General features: G+C 43.7%; 1 protein-coding gene across 5 annotated transcripts in view; it reads right to left on the bottom strand.

The window, feature by feature from the left end:
- si:dkey-100n23.5 (cyclic AMP receptor 1) overlaps positions 1-23690 on the bottom strand; it is a 73150-nt gene that overhangs the window by 31700 nt on the left and 17760 nt on the right. For 4 of the 5 annotated variants that reach the window (XM_011489322.4, XM_011489323.4, XM_020712838.3 and 1 more), the window contains 3 exons: positions 19368-19446; positions 14410-14457; positions 6733-6815 (listed from right to left, as the gene is read on the bottom strand). In XM_011489322.4, coding sequence (XP_011487624.2) covers positions 6733-6815; positions 14410-14457; positions 19368-19446 — 210 coding nt within the window. The remainder of the gene's footprint in view (positions 1-6732; positions 6816-14409; positions 14458-19367; positions 19447-23690) is intronic. The other variant, XM_078940077.1, reaches the window with a different exon arrangement.

The raw sequence follows: 23690 nt of genomic DNA, 5'->3' as shown, positions 1-23690 counted from the left end.
GTTCTGGTTCGCTTACTATAAAACCCTGGTGGGTAAATTATTCAATATAGCAGTCCCTCCCCTCTGGCGCACTTCACCATTAGCAGTCTTGTTGTTTTGCAGATTGTTTCATTGCAAGTTTTTTTTATACTTTTTAAAGTTATTTTTATATTGTAATTTTTTAACAGCGATTGTTTGAATGTAAAACAAAGCAAACCAAGCCCCAGTTGTGTAGTGATTAGGACTTTTGCCCTACAGTGAGAAGCCCCTGGTTTGAATCCCAGCTGGGGCCTTTCTGTTTGGAGTTTGCATGTTTGCCTCGTGCACGCGTGGGTTTTATCCAGGCACTCCGATTTCATTGGTGACTCTAAATTGCCTTTAGGGGAGTGTTTGGCCCTGCGACGGAGTGGCGACCTGTTCAGGGTGTACCTTGCCTTCGCCCAACAGGTTGGCTTTCGGCACAATGACCCTGAAAGGAATTCTGTGGGTTCTGAAAATGGAAACCGAGCTGACAGAATTCTCTGCCTCTTTTTTTTGGATTTGATTCTTCTCCTAAGTGAAGTACGCCTGACTTTATTGCTCCGAGTGCACCCTGGAAATGATCCTGCTTGGAGGAAATGTTTCACGTTCCAACAGTTCCAACTATAAAAGATAGCGACACGCTGAATTTAATGAACAGAAATGATGTCTACATCAAACAGAATAAAGAACAATTTTCGCCTAATCTTTTTAAACTTTCTTTGTAAATGTCTTCAAGCTAATTGACGAGGAGAAATCAGCCTGCGCTGGTTGCTGAGCTGCTTTCTGGTTGCATTCGCCAGGGCAAAAACAGTTGGTTCATTGTCCAATGATAACATGTGATCAGTCACACAAAAGTGAAAAAGCTCCAGTTTGGTAACTTTCTGACTAAAAGTGGAGCAGCGAAAAAAATGGACTTGAAAATCTTCTTATCACTGAGGAAAAATTCATCTAAATAAACCATGATCTGCATTGTACGAGTCTGCAAAAGTTGGAAAACTGGAACTTAATCTGCTTTGATCTCTGGGTCAATTTGGGGATAACCACTTTGGGCTTGACTCCCACTATGCAAACACCCACACAATCATAGATGTCATTTGCATATCTAGTTGCCCTTGTGTGAAAATGTCACTAAACATTTCTACAAGTGGTGTGAAACGTGCAAACAGGAGCGCGCGCACACACAAGAATACAGAGAGAGACCCTGGGGACCAGAGCGGCCAATGTTCACGAACAGAATGAAACCCAAACAATGAGACATCCTGTTTCCTGGAACAAAACACGGCTCAAACTCGGAGTACCAGCGAACACAATTGCACAAAATTTGTTCACATCGTGCGTGGGCCCGATTCAGGTTCCTGCATGCGACTGTGCGTCCGCTGATGCCGCAGGTGGTGCCTTCGAGTGTGTTTTTCTTTTGCACATGGGCTTGTCCGTGTGAGAGGCTGTGGCTAAAACTGTGCGTGCGCGCGCGTGCAGACGAGAGTGCGAGTGGGAGAAAGAGAGGGGAGGAAGGGAGAGCAGATGATAGAGTAGGCTTTAGCGATTCCCTGGAGTGTGAGGCAGCGTTTACGGCACTCTCAGAGCAGCCAGAGTGATGAATATTTAACGACGTGCCTGAAAGAGCAGAGGGAGGGGGAACGGAGTGCGTGCAGGTTCGTGCGTGTTTGTATTTGCAAGCGCTGGTGGGTTGTGTGCCTAAGCAGGAGCGAGGAAGGTTATCTAGCATCTCCCTCACATTAAAGTCTGCGCCTATATGCATGTAGAAAGTATATGGTTTCTATATCGCCACGGGCACACGTTTCTGCACGTCTTTCCGGTATCTACCTGGGAACTTTTCAATATATTTTAACTGCCTTGAGTGAATAAGACGCATATATACATATATAATTTGTGTGTGAATATGCTGCATTATGCAAATGCAGGTATTTGGTTGTATATAACCGCGCACCAGGCATGCTAGAGTCTGTGTGTGTGTGTCCAGCCTCAGCGAGGCAGCACGCAGTGTGTGCGTGCATTGCACAGCGCTGCAGGCCAGCTCTCTGTCAGCTCTCTAAATGGGGATGAATAGTGGAGCGTCACTGCTGCTCAATCAGAGACGGATCGCTACGTGGCCTGCCGCGGTCCCCTGTTACACACCCGCGCCTGACCGAGATGCACATGTGTGCAGACACAGACGCACACACAGCAGGCGCTGTCACATACCCAGCAAATATCATCTGGGCCCCACAGCATCATGTGGCGACGCTATCGCTCAGGCGATCGAGCCATTCCAAGAGCACGGCATCTGACACCGCAGACGTCTCAGACTTGCAGAGGCTCATGTTTTCTGCTCTGATGTAGGTCTTAGTGAGATGTGGAGAAAAAAAAAATCAAATCTGTTGGGGTTTCTTATGTCGCTCCCTCAAAAAAAAAAGGAACTTTACATTAAAATGTAAAATTTTCTGCAGTTATATTAGAGCTGAAGTGAAAGGTTTGACCTGGGTTTCTGTGTTTTGGCGTGGGATCAGTTGTTCAAGAAAACAAAACACTGAACTTAGCAGATACAAACCACACAGCAGCCTACACAGACACGGAGGAAGCACACATCCAGCAGCGCTGAGTGTAAGGTTTTCCGAGACGCACACGGCGAACCAACGGAAGGAAGCCGGAGCAGAAAGGAGAAAGGAGGGAGAGGGAGCACATCCTGGGATGGAGAACGCCGAATACAGTGAGATAAGCGTTAATGTATCCCCCACCCCTGCTTCATCCCTCCCGTTTGGCTCTTTCTTTCTTCCTCCCTCCATCCATCCCTCCCTCCCTCCCTCCCCTCCTCCGCCTCCTCCCCGTTCTCTTTGAGGGATGAATAATAACTGCTGCTCTGAGATTTCCTCCCTCGTTTTTCAAAGTGCAGAACGGAGATGGGGAAGGTCTGCCTGGCCCGGTTTGCACGTGTGCGCACGCAGCCAGAAGCACACACTGAACCACACACAAGACGCATGCACGCTGTCTTGTTCTCGCCGCTAGCCTGGAGGAGGGAAATCAGATCTCCTCCAGAAGGGTTGTGCGGGGGGGGGGGGGGGGGGGCTTAGACACTCGGCAGCCCATACGAAAATCCCCTGCAAGCACGTATAGACACCACAAAACCCACAGAGGCAGCACCGAGGGAAACCAAGAATAACTAGGAGGATGAGAGCTACCTCCTGGATTGACAGGGTGAAGTCAAGGTTACAGACACATGGCCGGTTCAAGCTCCGCCGCCAAGGCCAATTTGCAGGGCTGAAGCACCCTCCTTGAGGCGTGTGACCCTGATTGCTAAAAGCGAGCTGGAAAAAAAATGGGATGTTAGGGTTTCCAGACAAACCCGAGGCAGGAGAAGAAGAGGAGGAGGTGAAGCAGGAAAAGGGTGAAGCGGATTTCTTCCTGCTGCTGCTGCTGGTCAAAACAGGGAGAAGGGGTGCGCTTCCAGCTGAAGAGAGAACGCGCTCTGAAAAACCCCAGAAGGCCATCCGGGGAGGAGCGCTTTCACACGGAGGAGCGGCGCTGCTGAAATCAGCAGCCAGGTTCCGAGGAGAGGGGTTATTTATGCAAACAAGCGCGCACAGTAGGAATCTGACGAGCCTTGTAAACAAACACACACCCACAGCATAAAGTACACAGGGGAGGCGATGTGAGAAACAGACTGTGAAAACTGTAGTTGTGCCCGGGCAGAGCTCACGTGCACACACACAGACAGACACACACACACAGTTAAGGGAAGCTTAAGGGAGAGAAAAAAGGTGTGGGTGCTACTTTTGTGATGCCTAAATGAGGGCATCTGAATGAATGGGGGGTGGGGGGTCGCTAAAATGATGCGTAATGACTTGTCCGTGCGTGTGCGTGCCATTGAGGACGAGGAAGCGTTCCGATTTCAATTCGCAACAGCTGGTGTCGAATTAACACATTTACCAGCGAGCATTTGGAACAGATTAAAATAGCGTGTGACTGCGTGTTTGTGTGACGGCAGATGAGGGGCCAAAAAACAAGAGTGTGTTTGTGCGCGGGAGCGTGCTCCTCCACACGCTGTGGATCAGGGCAGGGAGAAATGGCACGGAGTGAGAAAGAGAGAGCTCTATCCGACGGCTTTAGCTGCTGCCCTGGGCCGTCTCTCTAAGCCCTGTTTAGGAGGCTTTGGAGCTCAGATAAAAATAATCCCCCACTCAGACACACGCACATAGGAAGGGCGTGCGCGCGCACACACACGGAGATTTGACAAAAAAAAAAGAAGAAGAAAAACGCGCACCCGACAGGCGATTGCTCACAGACAGACGAGGAGAAAAAGCGCACACTCCGGTTGAGGCGGACAAACAAGTGTGCAGACGCGCACGCACAGACGGCTGCGCATTCGCCTTGACACAACCGCCCACCTTTACGCGCGCGCGCTCGCTCGCTCGCAGCCAAACGCACACGCGGGAGGCTGTCTGCGGCGCGGAAGCAGAGCACGACGACATCGGCACGGCACCGTGACAAACACTTTACACACTCCAGCACTCAGCAGAGGAGGGGAGAGGAGGAGGAGGAGGATATGAGCCAGGGGGGAGGGACAGAGGTGAGCGAGGAAGGAGAGCCTAACAAATTAATAGGAGCCGGAGATATATACAGGCAGCGCTGGCGAACGGGGGAAGGGGAGGTGGAGGACGACGACGAGAGAGCAATTCATTCCCGTTTTCCTCCACCGTTCTCTGGAGAAAGGCAGAGCGGAGCCGAGCGGGAGCGTATTTGCTCAAGAGAGGGAGGCCTTTGTGTGGCTGAAGGGAGGAAGAGTGGAGGAGGAAAAAAAGAGGTGGTGGTGGTGGGGGTGAAATGAAAACACAGAGGCAGAAAGATGGAAAGCCGAAGAGGAGTAGAAATGTGGAGGCTACAACAAAGACTTTGAGCGCAGGAGAGGAGGCAATAAAGGAGGGAAGGAAGGGAGGAGGTGAGAAGGGTATAGGATGCAGTTTGTCATCTTCATCAGCTGACAGCCCCAGGAGGGAGAGAGAGAGGAGGAGGAGGGGGGGGGGCAACTGGAATGGAGGTGAATGAAAAGAGGGGAAGGGTAAAGGGGGTGGTGAGTGGGAGAGGAGGGGTAATGTTTGAGCCTTTGAAAGACGTTGACCCTGTAATTGACCTGTGTCTCCACCTACATCTCTGCAGCGACAAGCCGAGGTGCTGCAGCTAATCACTTAGTAACCCTGACCTGTCAATCACACCGCTTTGGGTGGGGGGGGGGGGGGGGGAGCAAACGAAGGAAGGAGAAGGTGGTGGTAGGGGGAAGGGGGGGGGACTAATAACGGCGGAGGGGTTATCATTTACCGGACCCCCCCCCTTCCTCCCACACAGCCTTAGCTGATGAAGCCATGGTTTTATAAAAGCCAATAAAATGCTTTATGCTTCCATCACACACGCACCCACACCCACACATCCTTCTTTTTGCTCGCACTGCGACGGCAAAGCTTTGTGAAACTGCGTTCACACCGCCCTCAGCGCCACGCACTCATGCAGTCCCTTCCAATGAAAAGTCTGTGTGAATGCACGTTCCGGGCTTCTGCGTTCAAAACCTTCTCATTCATGCAAGTTTCTATGGCTGTTTTCGGGCTCTGCGTACAAAACGCACGGCTGTTGAACTTGTGTTGACAGTTGAACAAGGTTGAACTTTGACCAATCAGGGACTTGGATTTGGTAGTGGCGTATGAATGGCGTCACTTTTGCCAACTGTGCCAGTGCCAACTGTTTTGAAAATTGATCACGTAAGAGAAATTAATACTCGCAGTTTGTGCCCGGCTAGAATTCTATGACACCAAGTCTCTCATATATCGGAATAGAGCTGTGAGAGAAAAAACCTGGAGCAAGATTCACCATATTTCCACCACTTTGACATTTCGCACCAAACCTCTTCCAACTGTAGGTGGTGGACATGCATCAGCAAACAGTAAAAAAAACAAGAAAAAGAAGCCCCTCCCTGCTTGTCCGGTGTGAACACCATGGGCTAAATGAGTGTTCTTAAAGACGTGCCAATTGGTGTGTACAGCTTGATGATGCGTTCACGCTAATTGCGATCAGTAAATCAAATTCCTGCCTCTTTTGACGCACGTCAAATTTGTTGCTGGATTCTTGTCCAAAAAGATGTTTATAAATCTGACACATGTGGGAGGAGCCAGTGTCAAGAGTTATTAGCGACGTTCACATCGCCCTCGGCAACTTGCTCTCATGCAGCCACTTCCAGTAAAAAGTTGATGTAAATGCACGTTTTGGGCTTCCGTGGTCAAAACTGTTGCGTTCGTGCATAGCATGTTTCTACGACTGTTTTTGGGCTCAATGTACAAAACCCGTGGCCATTGAAAGAACCTTACAAGGTAATCCAGGTTGAATCTTTATACATATAAATATACAAGTTTTTCATATATTGGAATAGAGCTATGAAAGAAATAGCCTGGAACAAATTTTCCACCACTTTAACCTTTCCCACCAAGCCTCTTCCAACTGTAGATGGCGGTCATGCCCTAGTAAAGAATAAAAAAAGGAGAAGCCCCTCCCTGCTTGTTCAGTGCAAACAAATACTAAACTGCGTTTAGCATGTTCTTGAATGCGCCTCAAATCCCTGGTGTGTACACAGCTCGGGAGTTTAGATAAAAGACAGCAAGTCGCTTCTCAGGGCGGGGAGTGTCTGGAATGAGAGCCAAGCGGAGCCGACATGCAAATGAAACTCCTCAGCAGCAGGACAGGTGTGCTGGTTACCTGTTGATGAGGGGGAAGATGGACACCAGCAGGTAGACGGAGGGATACCACTTGAGCGGCTTGATCTCCTCAGCCAGGGAAACCTACGGCAGAGGACAAAGTTGACTGGAGAGCCATGTGGAAAAAAGCAATTTCCATATCAACGCCGGTGCTTGGTCTGGATATCTCGCACAGGCGCGCAGAGAGTTGCTGTCTTAACGGGAAGATCAGAGCGCTGAGGCAAACAACAAAGGCCAATTAAAACGTAATAAAATATTAACCTGGAGATAATGCGCAATATCCACACAGTTATGAGAAGAAAGGGGGATTCCAATTAAACTAGAGGCTAATACTTTGCAGCTATGTGAAGGGGGATGAATTCAATATCTCACAGCCAAGCAGGCAGGAAGACAGAGAGATGCAGCAGCTAAAAGTCGAGGAGGGGGAGAGCCTGGTGCTGGAGAGCTTTTACAAGCCGTTATCTAATTCCCATGAGAGGAGGACTCTTGCGTCCGGAAGAGGCTGAGAAGCGTGGCCCCCGATCGATTTTCTGTGCTGTGCTGCCCCCCCCCCTTCCCCCCTCCTCTTCCTCACCCTCTAGGCTAGGACGCAGTATCTGAGCCAGCGCAAAGCCTTCCTCCCTTTCTTTCTTTCCCTCTCCCTCTTTGACAGTTGGAGCCAGGAAGCATGCCCACAAGCTCTGGTCTCTACCCCCACATGCTGGAAATTAATTACTCACCAGAAAGGCCCTAGGGCGTGCAAGCTCTAACACAGGCATTTTGAACAATTCACGCCAAAATCTAGCAGCATTTTATCTTATATGAGCGTCTGTGAGTTCGGGTGGATTCTAATACAGAAGCCCGTGCCTCAGTGTGTGACAAATGCTGGCTCCGTGTCATAAACTAAACAGGGAATGGTAACTCTCAACCCCTACACGTAAAGGCACATAAGCTTAGCTTTATTAAGGCACTTTCACACTGACAGACGGGGTTGAAATGGTTGGGGAACTCCAAAAACCTTGACATTTGGGTCGTTTTGACAACTGAGGGGACAAAACCACAGCCTACCTGAAGCAGAAAACCTGTAGTTTTCTAGGACAGTTTCTGCAGAGCGGCAGTAGTTCATTTCAAAATTCACCTCCAAGTTGTGGGCTGGACTGTTGTCATGGAGCAACCCCACCCCCCCTTCTCCTCCCCGTTGCCGAGAGCTCTCTGTTTATATGCTCTCCTGGTAGCTTACAGCCCCTCACAACCTGACATTAACAGTGCAACAGAAATAGCAAGGTATATCAGGTGAGGAAAACAAAGACGTACATGGATCAAGTCCTCTACGAGTGGATGCACCAGAATGGGGCGGAGCAGGAGCAGCATATTTTCTATGTCACATACAGTACAGACCAAAAGTTTGGACACACATTCCCATTCATTTGAATGAGAAGTTGTGTCCAAACTTTTGGTCTGTACTGTATATGCTATTTTCTAACTGTTTTTGTCTGCTACTCATTCACAACAATTTGAAGAAGGAAACACTAAGAAATGCAAGTTTTTGATCCTTACTTTACCCTTAATTTACTTGCATGTCCTTTATTTTCAGATAAATGCCACAAAAACACATAACCAGACATTGCCCAACCTTTATTTAATTTAGAACTCTTCCTCGGATTTGCTATGTAGTAGTTTTTTTCTCTCTCTCCGTATCACTACTCATCTTGGTTTTCTTCCTATCTTAAGTCCTTTAAGTCAGTGTTTTTCAACCAGTGTGCTGCGGCACACTAGTGTGCCGTGGGAGATGGTCAGGTGTGCCGTGGGAAATTGCCCTCATCAACTGATCTAAAAACATTTTCCATCTCCAGGATATCAGCTCTTTGTTCATCCAAACAGGCCCTGATAAAACACTGAGTAGTTCTTTGTGTTTATTTAATCCAATAAAGACATTTTGATAAGAATACAGTACCACGACATAGCTGTGGGTTCAGACGTTTTCGGAAAAGTCCGGCCCCTTTAACTGTCTCCACCAATCATTCTTGGAGGCTTTATCACGTCACCAGTCTGACCAATCAGAAATGGTTAAAGTATTCACTTCCTTGTTCTGATTCTGCTCATAAAGTCGCTCAGCTCTTACAAAAATTCCAGCTAAAGCTCGTCTTTAGCGGTGTAGCTTTCCACAGAATCCGGTGTCAGACCGTGCAACAAGTGAACAAAACAAAGAAGCTCAGAGATGCGAGTCTATCTGCGTTCGGCGGCTGTTTGCACTACATCTCCCATGATGCATTGCGTTAAAGTGACAGCGTCTCAGCGCACAATGAATCATCGTTGTTAAACGTGTTGAAACCACAACGAACGCACATCAAACCGTTTTTAAATATTTTAACCTAACTTTTATTACATCTTTTAGAAAAAACAGCTGCAGCTTCCAGCTTTTTCTGCCACAATTATCACAAAAATGCATGTGAGATTGCTGTGGATCAATACAGACTACGAGTTTCTTTCTTTTTTTTTTTTTTTTTGGATGCTGGTGTGCCGCCGGATTTTTGTCAAGGTTAAAGTGTGCCATGGCTCAAAAAAGGTTGAAAAACACTGATCTAGATGACCAAACTCCCAATGTTAAGTAATTCACCTGGATAAACTGCAGTGAACCACACCATCGTTCACTTCCAAGTGACCGATGGCCCGCTGGTGTGAAAACCCTCGCCTTCAGGGTTTTCCTGACTAAACTCAGGGGAAACAAAGATCTCCTTTCACTTTCAAATGAGCCATGGAACAGTTCACTTCAGTGCTGCGAATGCTCCAGACTTTCCATGGACTAAACAGCAGAAGCGAAACCAACGTTAGCAGTGTGCATTAACAAAAAAAAATAAGAAAAAACATCCCAAAAACTAATTAAACAAAGTTGTATAGAAAAATTTGTCAGAAAAATGCCTTACAGTGAGGACAGTAACTTTTTACATGATAAATAAAAAGCTAGCGGGTCAATCTAATTTTCTTCTTCATGTTTTTGTCCACATACTGGTCAAAGCTTGTTTTGGGACTATACTGATCTCTAGTGAGTACCTGCCAAACTATCTTATCTCTCCAGATGGCTTGGTCCACTTCAGTCTTTTGTAAGTTTATAAGAGTTCTATGTGTGATAGCAAACCATAATAAAAATAAAGGTTTTGAATTACCAAACAACTAATTCAAACCAGGTCTATGCCAAAATATGGACCTTGGTGTTGATTATCATGGGAAGCTTTGAGTCTACTGGTCATGGTCAGATCTACCTGTTGTTGGTGTTTCATGAGTGCGATGTGTCAAATAAAAAATATATACAAGTCTGGTTTGATATTACTTAACCATTCCAAAAATTCCAAAAAGGAGACTCTGAATGGAGAATATGACACATCAAAACTGATTAGATGTACAGAGGAGCATTTTTAGAGTGCAAAGACAAGAGGCAGAGTGATGGCAAAGGAGGAGGAGGAGAGCGGGTAAAGTGCCTCGTGTTTCTAATCACAGTCCTCGGGTGTCAGAGGCCTCTACACTGCTCGCGAAGCAGAGGGGAATGAAACCGTAATTATGCGAAGCGGGCACAGCAGTCCCGACGTTAATGACACACACTAGATTACAGTCAGTTATCGGGAGCAACCCCTCCCTTCCACCACCCACAGCCCTCGCCCTCGCTGGCGCTCATTTCAGAAAAAGCCTGCACTAAAAATAACAGCCTCAGGTTTACGAAGGGAATATTCAATCAATGAACTTTGAGGTTGTTTTTCCCCCCCATTTTGGAGAAATATCTAGAATTAAGAGTTTATCCTTTGAGGCCGTGTTTGCTGATGCACACAAGCAGTGGCGGTTTTTCCTATGGGCAATGTGGGCGTCCAGTGTTTCGTCCAGGGCGTTAAACTAGCCAGGACCCAGAGTGGTTTCAACATTTTGAATATGAATAGGATGGGGGTGTAGTGGTTGGCACGCTCGCCTTACATTGAGAAGAATCCCGGTTGGGTCCTGCCTGTCTGGAGTTTGCATGTTCTCTTCGCACATGTGAGAGTTTTGTCATCCCGCCATCCAAAAACTTGCTTCATAGGTTGATTGGTGACCCCCAAAATAGTCCCCTTTGAGCGAATAACTGCTTGTTTTCTGTGTGAACCTGTGATGGATTGGCGAACCATCCAGTGTGTACTTCGTTTTTGCCCCTAAGTAGCTGATAGGCTCCAGCAACCCGGTGCCCCCAAAAGGGTTTGGAAGATGTATGAATGAATGGAAGTGAGTCTGAATTTTATTTCTTGTTGCCCTTTTTAATCATTTTTTATTAAAGCCCAAAAATTGTTCAAAGGCTCAGCCACAAGTCATGCTTTTAACTGAAAGTTGAGGCTCCGTGACTTGCAGAGAAGAGCTTATGAAACCGACCCAAGAGACTTTTGGGAAATATAAAAGGCTGAATGAGATACAAGGCTGGACATACTGATGCACAAACACTTTATTACTAACAGCAAAGCTTGTGTGGACAGGTAAACAAAGTACCAGCTCGCTATTTGCACAGCCAGGTTTGAAAATGTGGGACTTTAAAAACCCTCCACACTTGTTTTGGTTTGTGCTGCCATGGCAGACCACTGGCTAAAGAGGTTGGTCACAACCCCGTGGCTTACTGCGCTAACATCAGTGATGTACGTCAGTGTGCCCACAAGACAGAAAGAGGAGACAACTGTGGCAGCTTGGTCATCGGGACGGGAGGAGGAAAAAAAGAAAAAAAAAAAAGAGAAATTCTCACGGACTTGGGTTCAACATGTGTGAGGGAGATGTGGCAATCAAAACCTATACTAACGGCAACTGTCCTCAGACACCCAACAGGACGAGTTTTCTCTCATTTACACCTGCTGCTACATACTCACGCATGCACGCGCGCACACACACACACACACACACACACACACACACACACACACATACACATGAACCAGAGCCTACTGGCAAGGCAAGCTCAATCTGGGAGGCTGTTGTTTTAAAGCATCACAGCGCGTGCATAAACTCTCATAAATATTCATGGCCATGAACCTGGCTTGCTGCTTTATTCATGCTGTGTATGAGTACAAGACTGGGAGAGAGACAGACGGAAGGAGCGGTGAGAGAAAGGGGGAGGAAAAAGACGGGGGGAAAAAGAGGGAGAGTTGGGGAAAAAAAGATGGAAATGAAAAGAAGTGACAGAGAAAGAGAAATACGGGGAAAGAGTGTGATAAAAACTGCTGCTGACTTATTTACACTCTGTGCTACACACAGCAATTAGCCCTCGTGCTGCTCAAACACATCCATGCACGCACACACACATTAGTGGTGAAGGTTACGGCAGTACAGTGTGCAGTAATTACGACTGCCACTTAGGGGCAGCATCTGCATAACCTTAACCCTAACCTGCCCTCCACACCTTACCTTGCTGGGCGGAGATGCAACAGGGGAGAGGTATAGAAATCTGAGACCGTAGAGGATTGTTGGCTCGTAACTGTCCACACGTCTGGAAGATGCTTTTGTGGGAATCGTAATTAACAATCAAACTTTTAATTAGTTGCTTCTGAATGAGCAAAGAGGTGATGGTTGATCGTCTTGATGGAAAAACTAAACAGGTTCCTTTTTTAAAAAGTTTAGTGAAAGGAGCACAGATGAATCAATCCTGTTTTTATTACGTACATAATAAAAGGCCCAAGCTCATTACATATTACAACCTTTTTGCAAAACCCTCAATGCCCTAAAATATTGAATTTATTCCAAAACCTTTTTTTCCCCCTCAAAAATAAGACTCTTTCACAGGAATATGACTGAAAAGTATGCCAATATACATTAGTCCCTCACTACAAAGCATCCTCATTGACCTTTGACCTTGTCAATCAAACTCCTCTGTGCCGTGTCTCCTGTACAGAAGGCTTTCAACTCGAAAAATCGAAAACAGTCTTCGATGCCAAGCAGATCTTTGTTTTCATTCTATAATGCTGAACTTATTGTGCAACGAAGGTTTGAGCTTTGAAAGTTTAAACAAGACAAAAGAGTGTGAAAATGTTCTTGACTGTCTGAGAAAAGTGTATATAGTGTGTAGTGAGGAGTTTTACAGCCTTAAAGCATCTATTACGTTGCTTTACTTCACCTATCGGTGGTTATTGTTAGATTTTAACCTCTGGCATAAACGAGGAAACATTGTAACCAAAAAACTCTAGATTCATGTTGTGCCACTCTAGGTTCTCTGATGTCTGAGCATTTTTTTCACACTGGTTTGTTGGGTTCACAGTAGTTCTTTGAATCGTCTTATTAATTTGGAAGATATGAAAGTTAATCGGAATTCTATTGCCAGAAAAGGAACTCTGATCTGCCGTAAAACTAAAGCCTTCCGTTTGGATTTTGGTTCTTCATATGTACAAAGAATTTGATGTTGTTTGAGAGAAGAATGCGGGCAGCAAAGAGGAATACAGCTGCTATCCTGGAGCGTTCTTTTGTCATAATGACCTTCAACCAATCAACGTGTTACAGTTAGCTCCGCTCTAACTGGTCTGTTCCATTTTTTATGGACCTAGAACCAATGGGGTCCAAAAATGGTACGATTGGGTCTGGCTCAATGAGTCCATTTTATAATGGACACGCTCAAAATACCAGACTGGGCCATACCGTATACCAGACCAGACTGCTCAGTGGAAACAAGGCTTAAGGTTTCCGTTCAGTGTGCCTTGGTCAAAACTGCTATCACCGGTAGATATAGACTGATGGCGGGCAAAATATGGGAATACCTTAACAGGGAACGCAGCTGGCCTGAACAAAATATCGAAGTCGTAGACCACTCAGTGAGCCTGCAGAGCAGAAATGTTTAAGCACATTTTTCTATTGGCGTGCTGCATGCGACAGGTCGTAGCTAACACTTCACACAAAAGGGTAAAGTAAGGATCAAGTGGATGAGACGCAGGCATTTCATTTTTCATTTTTTTAACACCCCAAATCTTGTGGACTCCGCAAGGAGCCCGTAAGTTCTGTTCACGCGATTATAAGTATACTCTTTGCGGGTTTTAGCCCGCAGACAGCTCGTATCTAACCGTAAGGCAAGTTTAGATTTATGCTTTACCAAAAAACTGAGTGTTGTGTAAGGACACGATATGTCAGCATCACCTGTTTGTCATAAATGCCTGTTACTCACATTAGCCTTACCAATACTTCATGATACACTTACCACTCGCATGTTTCTTGATGTGGCCATAAGAGCCTCAAGGGAAATGCAGACAAGCTGCACTACTTTTTCGTTTTCAATTCAGATTGCTTGCAGCCAGTTTAGGTGGTTCAAGCGTAAAAGTAAAACAAATGAAGTTGAGACATCTTTTTTTTTAACATTTCCTGCAAAGTCAAACTGAAATAGTGAGTCTACTCTAGCATGAAAGCACCAATAAAATTTACCATCGACTCTGTCTCATAGAAAGGACAGATGTTGCAAGCGCCTCCTCTTTTTTTTCCCTCTCTCCCTTTTCTTTGATGCTGACTAATTCCAGAAGGGCAATGGTTTAAACTCCTCTCCATGTGCAAATATACATGGGCAGAAACACAGGGAGGAGCGGAGTCAAGGGGTCAAATTTCTCCCCACTGGGCTTGACACCTACCCAGCGTGAGGGCAACAGCTAATCCCGCCGACACTCTAATCCCCGTGATCTGTGTGCATTTGTGTGTGCATGTTGAGCAGTGTGACGGTCAGATTCCGTACCTTTCTTCTCTCCCTCTCTGGGTTGAAGGTTCCCAGCCAGGACTGCATCTGCAGAAGCAGAAGGGGGGGGGGGGGGGGGGGGGATTATTTGTGGAGGATAAAACGAATTTGTTATTTTGCTTTTCTAATCTGTTGGTTTTTAGTGCCTGCAGAGACGAGCCAGAACAAAAATCAAAGTTGCTATCAAGCCAGGGAGAAACCCCTCCACCCTCTTACACATCCCCCTGCTAAATTGCCAAACTCACACCGGAGTGCAGAGCTTAGAGACACTGGGGAGCGCTTAACTGCTCCTCGCTTCCAACAAAAAGATCCAGCTCACACAACACGAACAGAGAAAGAATAAAATACAGAGAGCTTGCAGAGGAAAGGAGATTTTTTCTTTTAAAAAAAGTGTCAAAGAAAAAATAAAGCCCACATGGCAGATGTGAGATCTTTAAAAAGAACGTGGGAACACTTCTTTATCTTTTTTTTTGCCCTTCCTTTTCGTCCTCTCTCTAAGGGGTGCAGCGAAAATGTCAAGAGACACGCACAGAGATGTGCACATCTGCGCGCAAGACCGGGATTTGTAACGACGAGAAGGGGAGGGTGGGGGAGGGGCAGCAAGAAGTCAGAGGGTTCGTGCAAACCCCAGACACGGGAGGGCGAATCTCCGGAGGTCCAGAGCGAAGCCTCCCCAGCATCCGCCAAACGAGAGGCAGCGGGAACAGCATGAGCGCTAACAACTCCTCTGTGTTCTGCTATTTAGTAACTCCATGTTGCCATGGTTTCTCTGCGCTGACGTGAGGGACATTGTAGATCTGCTGTACGTGGTTGTTCACGGTGGAGAAGGGCAGTCATTTGGTCATCAGCTCAAACCCGATGCCCTGCAGCTGAGAACCATTATCCATCAAAATCATCACATACTGTTTGGGATGTAACCATTCTTTTAAACAACTATTTGATTCATATCATCATTTGTGGTTGACGATACGATTCATAGTTGATATCGGTTAATTTTGAACAATTCAATTCTCTGACCTAAAATGGATCCTGGACATCTTTGGCCAAAACTTCAACCAATGTGACTCAGAGATAAATACCTGGATACTGAACAGTGCAGGTTTAAGTTTTCCAGATTCCTTGTGTTTCTTGCAAAATAATCAAGTGTAAATTAAATATGTACAAACCAACAAGTAAAGAAGAATGAATGGCAAATCACATTCACATTTTAGTTCAGCCCACTGCTGTTTTTCCACATCCAAATAATCCAAAGGGAACATTATTAGAACATTCTAGCACACTGTACGGTCACATGTTGTCTTTGCTAAATACAAAGCGTTTCCACACATTGAACTGTAACGATGGACTGATGAGTTTTTGCTGACATCACGTGTGTTGTCCTCTGTGATGACACGTGGTCATTTTTACGTTACAGAAAAATAAGCCTACCATGTCTCAATCCAAATGGTATATTCCAATATAACTGATTACTTTTGAAACTATTTTATAATGGTATAGGTCTATTCGATTAACTACTTGCCTCAGACAGATTGATCTTGATCTTGTCGGATCGTAGGAATAATCGTTACACCCCTACACACTGATAAGAACTAACAATATCAATAGGTTTTTCGCTAAATTTCCCATGTGTGTTCACCAATTTGCTAGTTTTTCCCAGGCCACAGCACCTAAAGCAGCCCTGTGGCTGACATGTTGATGACTATGACACCAGCAAACCAACCATTCAAAGTCTGTGAAGACTTATTAGCTTTTACTGCCGTCCAGATTGAATGAGCTCCCAAAAATCAAGAGGAGTGGGTGCTGCTAAGCTACAATTTTCAGCAATTTCACCCCCATCTTATCTCAAAGAGGATGTGCAAACTTCTGTCCAGCAAACATCCCACCCCTTTCCACTCAGACACTCAGTTTTTGTCTTTTGTTTTTTTCCTCTGGTGTGCCACCACCTACTCCGCTTTGAACGCTTTGGAAATTATTTCAAGGGAGACAGCCCGCAGCCGAAAGGAGATAAAGCTTGAGCTCTTCATAAATACGACGTGCATGTGTGGGGGGGCCAATAGAGGCAGACTGAAAAAGAGGAGGGGGGGGGACGGAGACAGGGAGAAAATGAGGGGGAGTAATGACAGGGAAAAACGAATGAATGCCAAAAAAAAAAAAAAAAAAGAAGGAAATGAGGAAGGTGGAAGACAGATGCAGGAAGGAGAAGAAGCGATGGCTGAATAGTGTGAGCTGAATGAGTTATGAGACAGGGCTACATTCATTCCTTCTCGTTATCGCAGACCTGATACGGAGCCGTACAGCCTCTTCTCCTTGCCCTGCCCCTCAGCTACCTGCTGCCTGTCTCTGCTGTTGTCTTCCGGCTTCCTCCCTATCTCAGCAAAATCTGCCTAATGCCATCCTTTACTCCATCGCCACCCGCACAAAGAATGCGCTCATTCAAGGGAGCCTCTCATTGGAAGTCTTATGAGGTTTTCCAACCTGCTTCTCCCTCGCCGTCCCTTTGTGTCCTCTGAATCACAACAAAAAAACACACACCCACACTTGGTTACATAAGGCTGGTGGAGTGTAAGGTGTCATCGGATCACGGGCAGCAGCTCCAGTTCTTTACAGCGCTGCCTCTGGACTCCTACTTCCCCATTACAGCGGAAAATTTCAGCAAGCATACCAAGCATGCAGTGAAACTGCAGCTTATCCATAGTTTTAGCTGTAGAAGGAATGAAAGAACAAAGCAAACTTTCCATCAAGTGCAACGTAGTCACGATATTCCCTTTAAATCACTCATTTTACCCAACAGGCATCCCCTTAACCCCAAGATGCTTCATTTCCAATTAAAAAAAAGAACCAGTAACTAATAAACATTTAGCCAGGTAGAGAAAAAACAAATCTAATTCACACAATGGGGTGTCAAGGTTAAAAGTTGTTACTTTAAAGTTTAGCTAACAGAACATTTGTACAGGAACAAAAACTCTCTTATGTGAGTTGAAGACGTTGTTCTGACACGTTTAAATAAGCTAGTTTGAGCAGAAGACAGAAACTAAGCACATCATCTGAAATTAAAAGACGACTTTACAATAAATACTCCTATATGCAGCATTCAAGGAAAATCACGGCTTGCAACCCCTCTCTAAAAAGACCCACTCTGATCGTCTTTTGATCCATTTTAGAGACCTATTCCAATGAAAATGGTCTTTTTGGTGTTTTTAACATGTTCTTGTAGCATTTCTTTACTGGTGGAGGATGTATATAGAAGAATTTAAGATTAAACTGCATTTCTGAGTTTTTCTTTATTCAAATTGTGACGGATCAGATCAGACGAAAACCTGTCGTTTGAAAAAGCTTTTAGTTTTGACGCAGCAATTGAAATGAGCGGGCCATCGTCTCCCTGCTCTGGTCCATTCGATCCATGTACGCCATTGTTTTCCTTGTCTGGCTCAAAACTGTTCAGCTGGATAGCTCCGATTTTTGTTGTACCGGTAATGTTAGGTTGTGGTTCTGAAGGGGCTATAAGCATAAACAACGAAATGATGGAATATCAGCAAAGGGTGAGTTCCGCACCAACAGTCCCACCCAATACTCTGAGGTGATTCTATGTCCAACTATGTCCAAGAAAACCACAGATTTTGGGATTTTGGCTAAAAACTGCATACTCATAATAAAAAAAACCCACTAGGAACAATTTTACAATATAAAAACATAGTTGAAGTGGGACTTTAAAAGCATTCCCAGTAGTCTTTTGATGATGATTTTGCTGCTTTTGAGCTAAATCAAAAAACCTGTGTCGTTTTCTAGAACATGGTTTGTGTAGAGCAACAGTGGTCTATCAGAAATTAGAAAGCTGATAGAAATTGTGGGTGGTATTGTTTGCACGGAGCAACCCTGCCCCCCTTCCTGTCACCTTTAACTGAGAGCTCTCCGTTTGTGCACTCGATCGCTTTTGTGCCCCTTATATTCCCCCAACCTAACATTGCAAAAATGTCAAACTATATAGGACGTATCCAGCCGTACAGTTTAGATCAAGATTCCAGCTCAGACGAGGAAAACCAAGAAATACACGGATCCATTTGTCTGCAACTGGATGCTACGTCACAACTACAATCTTTTCAAATGGCATTTTTTTGTGTGCTCCTAAGGAAATATTCAGCAATTCAATTTTAAGCTTAATTTTCTTTATTTATATTGTCTGTATTATAAGGTCCACTTCAAACCACAGTTTCAAAAAAGAAGTGCATCCTATAATCCGGAGCACCTTATATTTATGAGTTGCAAACAATGTTATTGTAAATACTCAAACACGGTTAACATCTAGCAGTGTTGGACTGTAATTTCTTTTACATGTCTCTGACTTTTTTGTCTCGCCTAATGTGCCTTATAGTTTGGCGCGCTACAACAATTACACACGTTCAAAAATAGACCATTCATTGACAGTGCGCCTTATAATCTTGTGCGCCATATAGTGCAGAAAATGCGGCACATGTCCTCCATAATCAGAAAAAATGCCACAAGAACATGCTAGAAACACTATTTTCTTCTTCTTCATCTTGTGGTTTTATTGGCGGGAGGCACCAACGTGAGGGTGCATTACTGCCACCTACTGTGTTGGAGTGTGGGTCAGAGTGGGGACTACCTAACCAAAAAACACATCAAAAAAGACTATTTTCATCATAGGTTGCCTTTAAGTCAGTTGACCAGATATATTTTGTTATTAAACTGAAAACACGTGACAAAATAATGTGTAATTTGTTTTATGGCCTTCAATCTTTCTTCCAAATAAAAAAACTTCAGATAACTTATAAACTGATGTCTTGTTTAATAAATTTAGCTTTTTTTTTTTAATGAAATAAGATTCTTGTATTTTCCGTTCAATAAGGGTTGATTTTTTGTTGTGATTTTTTGTTGTCATTTGGATGTAAATTTCTGAATTTTACGTGGACCCCAAAGGTGCACACATGCTGAGTACTCACTCTCTTATTGGCCACACAGATGATCCTGGCATAGCAGCAGATCATCAGGAAAATGAGGCTGAAAAGAGGCACGTACCATCTGCAAAACACAAAAACAAGCCATCAGCAAGCTAAAGATGCGGGCAGCACTATGAAAAAATAAATTATCCAGCGTTTTATTTCTTCTGGCCCTTTCTTTGCTCTACTTGTTGACCTGCTTTATTACAACAATCTAATGATGTTTTTGTCTTACCAGCATTAAAATAACGTCAGAAGGTTTAATTCATCACACAGACTTGAGAATTTATGCCTTACAAGGAATGTATGAGGGGATATTTCTGTTTGTTTGAGATGAGGTTGTTCAAAACGTTATAGTTTGAAGAAATAGAAATGGTTTAAAATAAGCCAACTTATGCGTAGTGACCTAAATACTGACACATCATTGTGTTTTCTTCTAAATCTAACACCTATATTGCAACAAACAGCTCTTTTTTTTACCTAAATAAGGCTAATACTTAATAAAACTGTCTTTAGTAGAAGTGGTTCCATTCAAATGTCTTTCCTTTGGAAAATTATTAACACTAAAAAATAATTAAGAGAGGTCTCAGGTCAAAACGGGTTTAGAAAAAAAGAGCTTGATACATTAAAAGACAATATAAGAAGATTTTGACTTCTTTGTTCATATATCTTCAGTATATATTAAAAAGCATTTAAAAAACATTATCCATGTATCTCCATGACCTCTAAACATTTTTTTATTTGCAGTTTTGCTTCTTTGTTTCTTCATTATGCTGTCATTTTAGCAGTGTTTACGGTTTTTACTTTTTTTGCATTAACACTTAAATATTTCTAATCCACATCCATTTTTTTGTACATATCCTTTATATTTTAGTGATGCAAAAAAAAATTGTATTGTAGTGTAAATGTTTTCCTCTTTTGTTAATAGATCTCTTGAAAAGATTCCATCTCCAAACAGCCCAAAAATATATTTTTACAAATCTAATGCCTTAAAAAATGAATTTAGAAGACATTGCTGTTTGCCAGTAATTTATGTCTTGTGTAGGTCAAAAATTAGCACCAAAAAACAATATTATGCTTGGTATTCAAGATAGAAAAATTGTGAAAAATCAAAAAAAATATTAATTCAATAAGAGTTTCTTAGTGTTTGAACATTTAATAAAACAGTCAATTTAGCAGAGGTATTGGAGAGATATTTAAAAAAAAAAAGATTTTGTTTCACAAAAAAATTCGAAGATCAAGGAGCTAAATATTGTTAGCAGTTACCTATTCATCATTAGAAACATGGAGGGGAGTTTTTTAAACCCTGTGTGCTGTTCAAACGTGAATTGTTTGGGTACATAGAACTGAAATCAGTGAAGATAAAATGAGTAAAATAAGGATTAACTCGTCATTTTGAGGCATAAAGTAAAAAAATAAAAAGGCAACTCTAGCTCAGACCTTTAAAGCAACAACCTTGTTTAAAAAACAATTACCTTTACATTTAAGGAAAGTTGACCTCTGTCCAATTAATGCAGTTACATTTCATGCTCAGAATCTATTAAGTTAAACTGAGTAGGATGATCATGTTTAACCTTAGAAACTGGAAAAATCTGGATTTTTTTTTCCAGAAAAGTATTCACCGTCACTCATAGTCAGTGCTAGAAAGGCATAAAACCAAAATACTAATTTAAATGTGTAATTGTTTTTGGGGAGTGGGGGTAGTGCTGCATTATTTCAGCTTTTAGAATTAGAAATCCAAACTCAGAGAAGTTGGCTCATTAACCTCTGACCAAGAGGTTAAAACCTAGTAGGTTCAACCTTATGTTCTTTTATTTCAGCACATCAATTAAACAGATGAAGTCATCTTGAAGGATATTTTCCTTTTTTTTATTATAATCAAATTAGGAGAAAACATTTTGAGTCAAGCTAATTTATAAGAAACATTTGAGGTTGAGGCAGGCTAATAATGTTGACCTTGACTTTAGATTCATTAAGGTCAATTAAACAATAATACAACATAATGCATTGATATTGGCATCAGATTTGATGCTAATTAAACATAAAATGAAGAAAGACGGCCCAATTAAACATTTAATATATTAAGAATTTCAAATAAAGTCTTTTTTTTAATTAAAATACCTGTACATGTGAAAGTAGAGGATATTTTTTTAAGCTATAGGGAGCAGAAAAGACTTGGTACGCCTTGACCCAACTGCACATAGTTTCAGTGCCTTAAAATAAATAGAAAAATGCTTCCAAGGTGACAAAACCAGAAAGAGGCAGCGCTCCTATGGGATTGATGTTTGCCAGTCAGCGAAGCGTGAGTGAATGTCAGGTATTTCTGAGCTTATAAAAAAGCTCAATGAGCAAGAGAAAAGGCATGACGGCTTTGTTGGAGAGGCAGCTTTTGTATTGTGCAACCTCTTGGGAGGTGATGTAAGCTCTAAGGAGTTTCAGCTTCTCTCTATAATCATGAAACAATTCTTTGTCTCACTTTGATCGGCTGATTCTGAATCTACATCTTCTGTGTTTGTTCTCCTATCTCCAGCAGGGGCTGCCCAACCTGGATTACCATCCGGATTCCCTGCCCAACTCCCCACCGATCAGCTGGAACGAGTCCTACCGGGCTTCTGGTCGAGGCTGCACACTGGCACCAAAATCGATGGTTAAAAACAAGCAGGGTGGAAGAACCATGATCTGATGTATTACAGCTTTATTGCTTAAAGACCCACCCTGATCATCTTTTTATCCATTTTCGAAGTGGTCTTTAAATCATGATTATGCAGATTTTAGCCAAAATACAAAAACCTGTGTCATGGCACAGAGTAAGCCTGCCCCCATTTCCCAACATCCCACCAGTTTACAGCCCCTCACACATCCAACTAACCACTACCGGTGAAACAAAAATGGCGAGCAATGTTGATGTAATCCAGCCATCCAGTTTTAAACCAGACTCCAGCTCATTTGAGGAAAACGTACATGAATCTAGTCGTCTACAAGCAGAAGATTCAGAACGGAGCAGAGCAGGGGCTTAGGGGTTGCCGTAGTAACTTGTACGTCACACTTAAAGCCTTTATTCACTGGCTTTTTGGTGTCTGCACCTAATTGACATTGATTTACAGACATACACAGAAATGCAGTTTTATGCTTATTTTCTTTTATATATGTCCTCCAAAAATGCCACAAAAACATTTTAAAAACACGGTTTTTATTTAACATCAGATTTAACCACCTTTATCCAATGGACGAAGGATGCAAAACCTGACAGAGGAAAATGACGAAGAGAAGTTTCAATCTGTGTCTGACCTACAAATGCAGAAGTTCCATCATAAAATGGTTTGGGAATAAATGGCCAACATTGCGCCCTGAAAGTCCTTGGCACGTGCTCTAAAAGCTAAAAACTTTAGATGCATCTCAGAAGACAAATTCTAGGTCCTTGGCCTAATTTCGGTTTGTCCACATTTTCCTTCCATGCCCGAGGACTGACAGAAGCTCACCATACATTATCAAATTAAACCTAAAGCATCCGTGGGAGAGAGATGCTCCATTACATATGATTATGTTTTCACGGGGAGCAGTGCACGTGCTCGTGCACACTGGTTGAATAACAGCACGGGACGGTGATGGAGGGAGACCTGCGCGAGCGTCACCCCAATGTGATTTAATAACCTGCTCTCCGGAATAAACAGCGTCCAATTACACCAGAGCGCGTACTGTTAATGATGGAAAGACGAGCTGGGGGGTGGATGGGTTGGTGGAGAGGGGAGAGGAGGGGGGTGGCCTTTTTAACGATAGTGTAGGGGGCTGAGACGAGGAGAGAATGACGGGCGGCAGCTACAAAGTGCTCTAATTAGCATGATAATGATCTGCCATTAGAGTCCGCTGTGCTCTACAGCTGAGCACTAGCCGGGGAGCAGGAGGGAGACGGAGTGAAAGAGAATGAAATAGAGGCAGAGGGAGAAGATTCAGAGTGGGAAGCGGATGATAAAAAAAAAATGTAAAAAATGAGACATGAATAGAGGTGAGGATGCAAAGGTGGCGGGAAGAAGAAAAAAAGTTGATTTTAGAGACAGGTTCCTGATGATTAAAACAGGAAGATGGAGGGAATCTATGGAAAACGGATAGATAATGCTTCTAACAGATCAACAATGGAAGGCTTGATGAAATACAGATTACCGCAGAGCGGTTCTGAATGGCCTGAAAGTGGCTGGAAGATCATCACAAAAGTGAAGAACTTCGATCGCTCGGCCTGAGCTCACCCCTTCTTTTCAATGAAGTGAAGGATGACGCTTGGATAATAGAGGACTGACTGCTAATGGGGACCTATGGATAAGTTCCAACTGC

Source organism: Oryzias latipes, chromosome 21, assembly GCF_053564925.1.
Source record: "Oryzias latipes strain Hd-rR chromosome 21, Olatipes_Hd-rR_3.1".
NCBI classification, from domain to species: domain Eukaryota; kingdom Metazoa; phylum Chordata; class Actinopteri; order Beloniformes; family Adrianichthyidae; genus Oryzias; species Oryzias latipes.
This window is presented reverse-complemented; position numbering and strand designations above follow the sequence as displayed.